At 34.5% G+C, this 12,514-nt stretch overlaps 1 protein-coding gene across 1 annotated transcript; it reads left to right on the top strand.

Moving 5' to 3' along the window:
- Positions 1 to 11,114: 11,114 nt before the first annotated feature.
- LOC111240802 (proline-rich receptor-like protein kinase PERK1) lies at positions 11,115 to 12,190 on the top strand. Its single transcript, XM_022776554.1, has 3 exons — positions 11,115 to 11,542; positions 11,620 to 11,746; positions 12,128 to 12,190. Exons 1-3 carry the CDS (start codon positions 11,115 to 11,117, stop codon positions 12,188 to 12,190), a joined length of 618 nt encoding a protein of 205 aa, XP_022632275.1.
- The last annotated feature ends 324 nt before the right edge of the window (positions 12,191 to 12,514 follow it).

Below are 12,514 nucleotides of genomic sequence, written 5' to 3'. Positions count from 1 at the left end.
GTCAATTGAATCACCTTTATTTTGCATGTTAATATTTTTGTTCTCAAATCCAATTTATTAATTTTTATTTTCAAGTCTTATTATTTTAATTCACGTGAACGAGAAAGCCTTTCGAGTCTCTTGGGAAAACGATACTTGGTCTTACCATTTATATTACTTGTACGATTTGGTACACTTGCCAATTTGTCAACAACCGCCCGGCACTGGAATTTGTCGCTGGGCGGTACGTCGACTCTTCAATTCTTCAATTTTCTTCTCTTTTCTTGAGTCTACGACCTTTATCTTCAACTCCATTCTTCACTTTATCAAAATAGCTACAAAACAATGCAAAACAAGCATAATATCGCTAAAAACAACTTTTGACTCTCTACATACTCATTTATTGAGTTTTGCTTGTTTCTAAGCTCATTCTAAGTAGTAAAGGGCGTAATTTGGTTTAAAATGACATATGAAAATAACTATTTTTCAACCTTCATCAAATATAAGTATGAAATCATAATAAATGAAGGCGGACATGAATTTAAAAATCATTTTTAGCAAAACACTTACCCTTTAAGCATGGTTTTCAAGTCATTTTTCATCTTCCTTTGCAGCGAACAAAAGAAGACAATTGTACTTTGTTTGGGAATGAGGACCAGCAACTGCCAGTGAGCCCTGTTTGGAACATGATAAATAGTTAGTAAACTAATTAAGGAAACATTTAATTACCTTTTACATAAAACAACACATACCCATCAATGTATGGCACAAGGTATATGTCTCTGTCGACTCAGCCATCCATGTTTGCAAATAATCTTGTTTGATTTGAGTTGTGTTACCACAACATTGAATGGTCTGAGGTTCAACAAATCCGTAAACGGAAGACCGACCTTGGTCTACAATGACTGTGTCCATGTACCTATAACAACAAAGTTAACTTGTTACAAAGTAGGCATCTAAATTAAACTATTATGGTTGTCAAAATTAAGTGTCTTACATGCGCCAGAGTTGAAGAATGGAAATATTCAACTTCTTGTCTCCCTAGATGATCTCCGATACATCATTGAATGTGATATATACTGGCACATGGGGGGGGGGATACCAAATACTCATAAATCCCAATATATTTGTACTGATCCTTTGATGAACTTGGGAATATTTGACAATAGCTTTGCTATGGGATTTTCTTCCGCTTCAGCCGTGTCATCACCATCATCAGCATCATCATATTCAGGTATTGGTGCCTCATGCATCGGCTACCACTACAAGAAAAATGCCAATTATATACGGATAATTATATACGGATTTTTATCCGTATATAAAAAGGATATTACATATGGATTTTATATACGGATCTCTTACATACGAAAAATCCGTATATAATGATGGAAAAAAATTACATACGGAATATCCGTATATAATATCAGTAGATAAGTTTGGCGCGAGATGGCGGGAACTTTGTGAAGGAAGAATCCGTATAAAAGACCGTATATAAGGTAAGCAAAATATTTACACACTGATTTTATATACGGGCATGGAGGTAATTAATAATAAAATAATAAAAGTTTATAATAAACAATATTTTGATGAAGACTGATGTCATTTGTTTCCCTCCCTTTGTCGAGCAAAAAGTTTCTCCCCTTCTCAAACCCTAGCTATTCGACCTTGCGTTCCTTACCTTGTCGAATCCATCATTCTCCCACACTCACTGTGACCATGATTTGCTCTGTCTGATTGTGTTGTCAACCCATCGTTCTCCCTCATCGAGCAGTTTTCTCCGTCGTCGAGGCTTGTTGTTCTTCCATCGAAGGGTCTTTCTGCGCAGCTGAACGACCATTGTCCCTCATTGTACCCGTAGTGTCTCATCGGAGTTGTCGTTTTCCCTCAGTCGAACCGAAGTTGTGGTCGTACTTGAACCTGTGTCGAACCTTAACGAGAAGTCTCCTTTGTCGAACCCTAACTTGAAGTCTCCTCTATCGAACGTAATGAAAACCTCTTCTATCAAACGCACTGAAGCTCTTGGAAGCGTTTTCCCTAATTGTGGTTGTGCTCAACAAACACTGTGATTCAACCTCTGTGATTCGCTGAGACCTTCATCTGGTAAGTAATCCAAGCTTCCTTCATTTTCGTAGTATCTATAATGTTACATTGACCGATTATTTTTCTTTATTCTTTGGAGGTTGGAAATCCCGATTTTTGAAACCGTAGGTTGGTTTCTTCTTACTGGAAGAGATAATGTCGAGCTCCGATTGCCTTCTAGACTTGGTAAGTATTAATTCGTTGTTTAATAGATGTTTTATAATGTTATATTGTGTTAGTGTTATAAATTATATTGTATGTGGCTTGAAATATGATAAAATGGTGTGTTGAAGTAGTCGTAACCTGGTGAACTCTAGAAAATGAACTTTTGATATAGCCAAAATACATTTTATTATTGTTTTAAGTTGGAACTTGTCTTTCTCTGTCTATGTTGGGTGCTGAATTTGTGTGAAGGAGTTAACTGGTGATCATCGGATATAAATTGATATATGCTAAAGAGATGTGAATAAATAGTATAAATTGTTGGAGCCAAATTAGGTTCAACCTTGAGAACATGACTACAATTTCTATGGATTTAGATGAATATGAACCTAAGATGAGCCCTNCTGCTAGCCATCCTCCGGTTTTTGTCTTGTGTACTGGGTNGCCTCNAAAATCCACANCAGCAATGCCTTCTGCCCCTTTTTCCTCCTCTCCATGACCTGCAACCAGAACCTATAAACAACACAGGGGGAAAAGTGCAAAATCATTAAGACATCAACGAAGTATAAAACAAGCTTTGAACAATAAACACAAATGTAGGAAAAAAGTTAATACCATGTTTTATGTTTTATGAGTAGTAGTTAGAGATAGAGATTTGGGAGGAAGAATGTGATAGTTAGAAGAAGAGAAAAAGAGAACTTAAAGTATGGGTTATAAGAGAAGGATTTAAAAGGGGGTTGGTTGTGTCTTGCATGCATGGTGTTTCATAATGTGAGAAAAAAAGGGAGAGGCATTGATAATTCCTTTTATTGATTTTAAGACATGCATGAGTTCCACTTTAACTTTTAAAATGGTAGTTGTTTTATTTAGATGGTGATGTAAGTGGGCAGGTTATCTTTTATTTCAATTGCATTCAAGAACGTTGGAATGCTTCCTTGGTATAATTACTTTCGGTGTGGTGTCGGTAATCATGCTATGATTCTTATTTTTTTATTATATCCTATTGTAAAGAACTAAACTTCATTCTTTTGCTTTTCTCTTCTTAGATTGTGTGGTGGTATTAATTGGAAGGGGATCCACATGCTTAAGTATCGAGTTTCAGTTTAGTAAAAATTTGGAGGTATTGGTTTTGTTCATCTGTTTCAACCTTCATAAAAGGAAAGTAAAATGCCAGAATTCATGTTAATTTTTCTTGTTCACTTTGGCCTTCTGTCCTTGGAGTTGTGCAATCATCTGTCACACCTGTATTCATATAACAAGAACTGTGCTCAAACTCAATATGTCATATAATAAAATTTTCAAATTTTCAATTGCTATTATGAAGTGATAACTATTAATTGTCTAAAAATCTTAATTCCAAAACCATGTCATGTCAGGTATATTTATCTATTGCAAGTGTTTAAATGTGGTTTCCTCTAACCAAAACTATAAAAAAATACAAGTAAACATCACAGTGCTGCAACATCGAGGTAATCGAGATTTCTTACCATCAGTAACTAAGTTAAGTACTCCTTAAATAAGTAGTAGTAGCATCGTATAAAATTCAAATAGACTAAATTTGTTACAATTTTTTTTATAATTTATTAGAATTTAATATATTAAAAATTGAGTCCTGATTATTTGAAGAAAAACTTATATTGGAATCAACTGTGTACCTACACTCTGTGATTAACACTTTTAAAGACCAAGGTTGCAATGCGTTAAACACCTACCATTTAAGTGTCTAATTTAGTTTAGTAGAATTAGTTAATAAATTTTCATAGCTATTAGACAATTAATTCAGCTTTATTGAAGTCCTAGAATAAAAGGAAAACTGGTAGTTATTGGAGACATGGACCATCACTTTTACTTGTAGCTTTTAGACTTTTTTGTTACATTTCGAACTTTTTTGGATGTCTTCTTGCAGCCACTGATCACATATTAGGGTTTGGTTCAAGGAATCCTCATTCATGTATTGATGTACTTTGAGTGTACATTTTTTTATTGACTACTGATGGTTTACTTTCATTTTAATGATGCTTTACTCTATTATGTAAAGGTTTTGCTTGTTTTTCACTTTGTTCATCTAAATCATGCTTTGTTGACTTTGTTTGATGAATTCAACCTTGTTATTTTACTTCAACACTGAAATCAATGTACAAATATATTGATGTTTATTATTTTATTCTACTATTATATGTCTTTATTTTGTTGTTGAAATTTTATTGTGAATTCCATACAGGTACTGAAGTGGTTGACCAACTTGTGATACCTCATTGGGAAGGCTTAAAGTGTTTTATAGTGAAGCAAAAGATCAATTGAAGCAAGGTATGTTTACTCTTTAGTTTTCCCATCTCTTGTTTTGTTTATTCCATGCGTGTATGTTGTGGTTGTCCTGTCTGTGGTGTGATCCAAGATTGTTTTCCATATCGTTTTCCATCTTGTTTTCCATATCATTTTATCCTGAATGCTTCCCTTTATCTTGTTTTTTTCTTCCTTCTCCATACACTCCAAGTAGACTCTTGTAAGTTTCTATGCTTTTGAACTTAACTCCCTTTCAATGCTCACTCTTAAAAGGCTATATGTCCATTGCCCCCTTTTCCACCTTTCCCTTTCTTTGAGTAAGTGGAAGAGAACAATAAAAAAACTCAAAAAGACAAAAGCTTTAGCTTCTTTTTGCTTAAAGCAAAAACCCCCTTTTTTTCTTTCCATAACACCCCTTCACTTTCCACGAAATAAACTCAACCCAGCTAAAAACAAAACGATACCTAAGAGAAAAACATAGTTGACAAGAGACATGTAAAAATGAACATAAAAGAATACTACAACAAGGTATTTTATCAAACACCTTCAAAACTGTCAAGTACAATTTACTATTTCAACTTCCCTTATTTCCCAAGTGACATTGAAACCGATTTGTACCAAGACAAAACAGAGAGACCACCTATTTATAAAAACTCATCCATCTGCATTTTACCTTTTTCCTTCCCAGTCCCAAATAAACTAAAAAAATTAAAGAAAGATATCCATCAGGGTGGTTGTGTATCTTTGTGGCTGGTTAAGTGTACGTGTGGGTGTATATTCTTACTATGGGCAGCCAAATTTGCCTTGCCATTGTTTGATATTTAATTCTGTTGTGTCAATCTCGTTAGTCTCTGAAATTTGGCTATGGATGTAGTAAAGTATGTTAAAATTATTTAAATGTGCACGCTGATTTTAAAATTTAGAAACTTCATTCTTGTTTTAAATTTAGATACTTGACTTTTTTTTCAAAAGCTAAAATTAGGTAAATTGTTGCATGTGACTTTTATTTTTAATATCTATAATATTGATTTGTTGTTAATTCATTTTTTTTTATTTTTAAATCAGACATATTACAAGCTTTTATGTAACTACATTGTGTAATATATAAGATACATTTTATAAGAAAAAAGTGATAGGTAGGATTGTTCATCCATTAAACAACCATTTTATATATAAGCAATGTGCTGGGCAATTATAATATGATATCCCTAGTCGAAGAACCTTACCCTCCAGAATATTTTACTCTGAATAAGGCTATAAGGAACAAGACCAAATTTTCTAGAATCACGGCTATAAGACTTGTTATCTCCCTCTACCCAAATGCTACCCTTTCGAACCTGTACAAGGAAGGTATACTTTTAACAATGGAATCTCCAAAACACATACAACAATGGAAAAAATGGATTAATGACAATTAAAACTAATTCTAACATTAACAATTAAACAAAAGCAAGATCAGAAAAATAAACCTTCAAAATACTAGCAAAACAGAATTGGAGTAAGGCTGAACCAGGATTCATGATAAATGACATGTTATGTTCTTGATATGGATAGTTAGTGTAACTGGAAATGAATGCTTTGCTTAAGTGAGTCTTAACTGATGGTATGACATGATATAAGGTTAAGCCTTAGGTCTGTAAAGAAGTACCTTGTTAGTTATATATGCTTAAGGGTAAGGTTGATTTTTTTTTTTAATGATACATGGATGTTGTAGTATCAGTTCTGGTTAATCTGAAATGTTATATTTTTTCTCTTAATAAATATCACAGTTCAAAAGTGGAGTAGTAATACTAGAATTTTGATTGTGAATTGGTACAGGATATGAACTACTTTTGTCATGTAATACATCTGTCAATATGTATTGTAATATTCTTGTTGAATGCTACATGGATTGAATGTCTGTACTATGAATTTTAGAAAGTACAATTTTAGTAATTTGCCTTTTGATTTTTTGATGTTGAATTGCATTGTGTCATTTTCGTTACTCTTTGAAATTTGGTTATGAACAAGGTACAAATGGAAAAACAAGTTTCCCCTTTAAAACATGTATANAAAACTAGTAAAGTAAGGGACGTTTTGGTTATAAAAGTGCACTTGTATAAGAACTAGAGTAACTTAGCTTCTCATTTAGTTGAACATTGGCACTCCATATACAAAACTTTCCCTTTTAGTGTTGTCTCTGTAAACGGACATCACACTTGAGTATAGTGTAGAAAGTAGACAAATTTTTAAGTTGGAAAGTAGACAAAGTAGACAAACATTGTAAGATAGAGAGAAAATGACCTAAATTATTTTAGGTTATTTTTTATGAAGGCTTTTGATAGGACACGTCCTAATATAGAGCCTTGTATTAGCTATTGCCTAATTAGTTTAGCCTTGTATTAATTAGTGGCTAATTTTTCGTTAATTGGTATGTATACAGAACATGGATAATGCTCCACCAAATCGTTCATGGATGTACGATAGGTGTTATAGAGGAATAGGTGCTCTGAAAGAGTCATTTGTATTGGGTGTTGAAGACTTTATAATTAAAGCTTGTCAGCAAGAACGTTTTCAAAGAGATGGAGGGCTTCAATGTCCATGTATAAAGTGCGATTGTACAAAGATTCTGAACGAGAGAGTTGTCAAGGTTCACCTCTACAAAAATGGTTTCAAGCCTAATTATTTCGTTTGGGAGGATCATGGGGAAACCATGCCAGAAACTGGTTATGGAAATGATGTCACTTTGAGGGGTGTGGAGACATAAGGTGAACCAAATGAACAAGTTATGACGATGGAAGACATGGTGCATGATGCTCTTATGCAAAGACAACCCTTCCAAGCATCAAATTCTTCTAACATGGAAGAGGCTCCAAATGAAGAAACTCAAAGGTTTTATAACCTTTTGTTGGAGGCAAATACGCCTTTGTATGAAGGAGCATCAGATTCCACATTATCAATGTGTGTGAGGCTTTTAGCTTGCAAGTCGAATTGGAATATTCCTAACCAATGCTTAGATTTCATTGCAAATATGGTTCTGGATGCAACACCCATCAAATCTGGTTTGCCAAAAACTTACTACGATGCAAAAATGATAGTGTCGAAGCTGGGATTACAGTCGCAGAGGATTGATTGTTGTGTGGATGGTTGCATGTTATTCTATGATAATGATTATGGAAAGAATGATGGAGCATTGCTTGAATGCAAATTTTGTGGGAAGCCAAGGTATCAACAACACAAGACAGGAGCAACTTCTAAAAAACAATTTCCTGTTAAATCCATGTTCTATTTGTCAATAATTCCAAGACTCCAAAGAATGTATGCCTCAAAAGAAACTATAGCACAAATGACATGGCACCATCACAATAGGTCGTCAAATGGGGTTTTGCGTCATCCATGCGATGGAGAGGCGTGTGATGGGCTGTCGCGGCCCATACAAATTTAATTGCATATTAGAAATGCAATATAGACTAGGAAGTGACTCCTAGGTCGTCTCTCAAGGACCAAATGTGGTTCGAGAATTAGGTCTAACACACACAGTAGGGGGGGGTTTGAAAGTGTTTGAGACGAGAATTAAACTCAATTAAAGTGCATGGAAATTAAACACAACCGAATAAGATAGAAAACATTAAAGTAAAAGAAATTACTAAACCCAACATTGCAATAGACAAATATCCAGACATAATTAAAATGATTTAATATCCAACACTCAATTAAATCTACCAAAAGAAATTAAAATTGCAAAATGACCTAAGAAAAACCTCTTGACCGAGACATGTTGAACTTCCAAGTGTTTGATTCAAAGGAAAATAAAAATGGAGAATGGTGCAGCCCCTTTGACCGAGAGGTGCATCTGCGCTGTTTCTCTTCTTGTGTGCACCACCAATTCAATTGAATGCCCCTCCTTCCTAATTGAAATTGTAATCTTCTTGTGCACGCCACCCAATATGTGCCACCGTTTCTCTGTAAAGTGTTGCTACTTTTCTTTCTAAAGCAAAGATAAATGAATACTCTCCAACAAAGTGAATAAGCTATTGTTTTTGCAATTGAAATCACGTGCTCCTTTTTAAGATAAAATCAGTGCATTCTCTTTTTTTTTAAAGCAAAATAAAATGAGATAAAAGTTTATACTCCGCTGGAGATAACATTGCTCTTGAAAATTAAATCAACGCCTACAAAAACAAAGTAAATGAATGCAGTCGTGACACCATCTCTTTGCTTCAAATAAAAAAAAACGCTGCACTAAAAACTAAATATCCCCTAGGACGTTCCAGCACCAAAACCCCATGGTATGTGTCGGCTTGTGTTTAAAAACAAAATAAAAATCATTGTAAACTGCTTCAAAAATTAAAAAACACTATGCAACAATCAAATTGAAATCAATGCCAACAACTTTCTAAAAGCAATTTTGATTTGACTATAAAATTCCACCAAGTTTTAACGTGCTGAACTAAACTTTCAATATAAAAATAAAATGCATTGGCAAATGAATTTCACGGTCTAAGCTTGAACTAAAAACACTTTTGTTTTTTCATTCAACGAGAAGCTAAAAGGAAAAAAATGTTCGCCTTGTTGCAGCCCTTACACAAAAATAATAATAATAAAAAATGCAAAAGTGCCTCTTCCTTCAACCAATGCCCATCAGCGTGAGCAACATTTTCCAAACCTTCTAGGAAGCGTTCCAAGCATCAGCTGAGAGAGTGAGTAAAATTCCCTACCAAGTGACGGCTGCTGGAATGTTAGAATCCCTAGGGCCATGTGTCCTCTTTTAAGGATGGGTGGGGTTCACCCTAAGATAAAAGGAAACCCTAAGGTGACAAGTGTTCTACAATTTGGGCCCATCATAATTTTTTAACAATAGCCCAATGCAAAAGTTTGTCTAAAAAGTTTAAACAATTAAAATTAAAATACAACTAAAATTTAAAATGTCTAATTTGAGAGTCTTGAATTTATTTTGTCTCCTCCAAATGTCCCAAATTGTGTTTCCAAAATTTTCCCTGAAAATAATAATGCAAATAATTAGCTCAGAAAATTCAAATTAACTAAAATAAGAATTTCCGATCAAATTAAGCATAATTAGGAAAAATAGGAAAATACCGAACAATAAAGCACTATTCCCTGATTAAATTCGGTACAATAAGCTAAGTGAAATCAATAAAATATCGACTCATCAGCGTGGAAGAACTTTGATAGAGTACATCATGATTTTACCATTGAGCCACGCAATGTTCGACTTGGTTTATGCTTCGATGGTTTTAATCCATATGTGCAGGCGTCAAATATACCATATTCATGTTGGCCAGTAATTGTGACGCCGTACAATCTTCCTCCGAATATGTGCATGTCTAAACCGTACATGTTTTTGACTTGTCTCATTCCGGGGCCATGCAATCCAAAGGTAGGCATTGATGTATACCTAGAGCCCTTGATAGATGACTTGAAAAAGTTGTGGAGTGGTGTCCTAACATACGATATTTCAAGGCGACAAAACTTTATCATGAGGCGATGCTAATGTGGACAATTAATGATTTTCCTGCTTATGGTATGCTTTCTGGATGGAGCACCCAAGGTAAATTGGCTTGTCCACATTGCATGGAGCATGCAAAGGATTTTAGATTATATCATGGACGAAAAAATTCGTGGTTTGATTCCCATCGGAGGTTTTTATCGAATGACCATGCCTTTAGGAGAAATAGGAATGCTTTCAAAAAGGGGGAACTATAAATAGTGGGGTTCATGTTAAAGGCCTTACAGAAGGGGGTAAAGATGATTTCTATGGTCTCATTAAGCACATATATGAGCTCGAATACAATACCTCAACCATTGAAAAGAAGATTGTATTATTTTATTGTGATTGGTTTGATCCATCAAGAACAGGGACNAGAGTGGATTCAAAGTATGNCATTGTGGATATACGAATGGATAAAAGATATGTCTTGTTTGATCCTTTTATAATTACACATAATGTACAACAAGTGTATTATGTACCATATCCTGCATCACACACGGACAAACGGGGTTGGTGTGTTGCAATTAAGAACAAACTTAGAGGTCGTATAGATTCTAATGAGATAGAATCCGAAGTGCCATACCATGTGGAGGAAATGTCACATGTTAATGACATCATTGAAGTTGAAGAAGTTATCCGATTGCAAGATATAGAAGGCAGTCTTGAAGAAGTGGATCCCAACAATGTACCATCAGTTGAAGGGTATATGGATGAAGAAACAAGTGAATCAGAAGAAGAATGCAGTGAAGAGGGACAAAGTGAAGATGAGGAGGAAGATTCATTTCACACATCTACCAGTGAATAGAGTTAGGATGTGATGGTGTACGCATGGGTGATCATAAACCCATACTTTTAGAGTGGAGAAACTAGAAGTGATGAAATCATTTTTGTAATTGCACTTGGCATGTCATTTTGACACCATTTGTGTTTGAGTAGTTATTTTGCTAATTATAAATTATTCTGCAATGGTTTTGTGTGGATTAAGTTTTGCATTCTTATTTTGTGCTTCATTGTGTAGTAATGGCAAACAAAAACAATGTCATCATCTTCTTCTCTTAATTTTCCTTTCCATTCAATTGTAAAAATAAATTGACCCAAGAATTTTGTTTTTATGTTAAAGAATATGGCAACAGGTGGTTATGACCCTCCTATTCCGCCTTCAGGAAACTCAGATAGGGAGAATGGGAAGAAGAAAGCTTATCCACTCAAGTTGTTGAACCGTTTCAATAATGTAAGTACTTCAAGTACTCAGCCATCTACACCTACCTCCATTGCTAGATCTGTTCCACCACCACTGGCAGTTCCTGGTTTGACACCTACTCCACCATCTATACCACCTTCATTGGAAGTTGTTGCCTTCACAGCTAGTCCACAACAAGTTGCTACTAATCAATGGAGATCACCCTCCCCCCATGTTGGTTCTAACCCAACAACTCCCACAAATATTTCACCAACACCTCCTACAGGTGATGGAGTTCCACATTCAAGTTCAGCGGCAAATTTTGAAGATGTTTCCAACAATCGTCCAATCATTAAACCTATTGGAGGAGGGTAAAAAAAAATCCTTTTAATGTAGCTAATTGTATAGTAATGTATTATTGTAATATTTTACTTTTATTTTGGTATAGGTTTTATCCAACAAAAACAACATCCAAAGCATTCACAACCACCATTAAAGGACAATTTGATGAGCCATGGGTGACATGGGGACAAATCCCTCAGACTCGCAGGGATATTTTCTTTGAGCGTTTTAAGGTACACTTGTGTTTAAATGAAGTTTTGATTTTAACTTTGATTGGAATGATTGATTTTAATTGGTAGGAATGACCTCAACATTCTATGAATTGTTATACTAATGGGGGCTACTAAACATTGTATAATGATCAAATCTTTCATATTCACAACAAAATAAGACTCCAATATATACGAGAAGGGCAAAAATTGCATATCACCACAAAATCTAACAATGTAGTTTGATTTTCAACTGATTTTTTTCCTAATATTAGAATCGAATAAGATAGAAATACAATTTAGTTTTGTTCTCTGCACATTTTCAGACTTATTCTTTAGTCTGAGCTGTAGTACTTTTGATGCAATATATTTATCATTAATAATTTTCATTTTTCCTGGATATAGGCTTTTACTTTCTATAGACAAGATTTTAGTGCTAAAGAAAAACTTCTAGGCTTCTCAAACTAAAAATATCTATTCTGTGTTGGACTTGATCTGACCAAAGAAAATACCTCTCAAGATTAGGACACCATAGAGATAGAGGCAAAAAGAACACTGCAAAAGTCTAAGCAATTAGAAACATTGTGAATCACCCAACAACTCCACCCATAAAAATACTTGGAGTAATTAAAAGTGAGGAAATATCCGAAAGACAACCAATAGAGCAAATAAGTAAACAAAATTCAATACAACTCACCTGAATAGCATGATCAAAAGTGCAGAGCTAATGCGTGGGTCTCCTGCTTATTAGTAAGAGGAAAATCGGAAACATTACTAAGACAGAACTATGTG

Source organism: Vigna radiata, chromosome 2 (assembly GCF_000741045.1).
Source record: "Vigna radiata var. radiata cultivar VC1973A chromosome 2, Vradiata_ver6, whole genome shotgun sequence".
NCBI lineage: Eukaryota > Viridiplantae > Streptophyta > Magnoliopsida > Fabales > Fabaceae > Vigna > Vigna radiata.
Note: the sequence above shows the minus strand (reverse complement) of the source record. Positions and strands in the feature narration are given on the sequence as shown.

Coding starts and splice junctions, on each gene's coding strand:
- LOC111240802 (XM_022776554.1), top strand. CDS start 11,115: ATGGCAACAGGTGGTTATGACCCTCCTATTCCGCCTTCAGGAAACTCA. Junction 11,543..11,619: donor ATTAAACCTATTGGAGGAGG/GTAAAAAAAAAT, acceptor ATTTTGGTATAG/GTTTTATCCAACAAAAACAA. Junction 11,747..12,127: donor TTTTCTTTGAGCGTTTTAAG/GTACACTTGTGT, acceptor TCCTGGATATAG/GCTTTTACTTTCTATAGACA.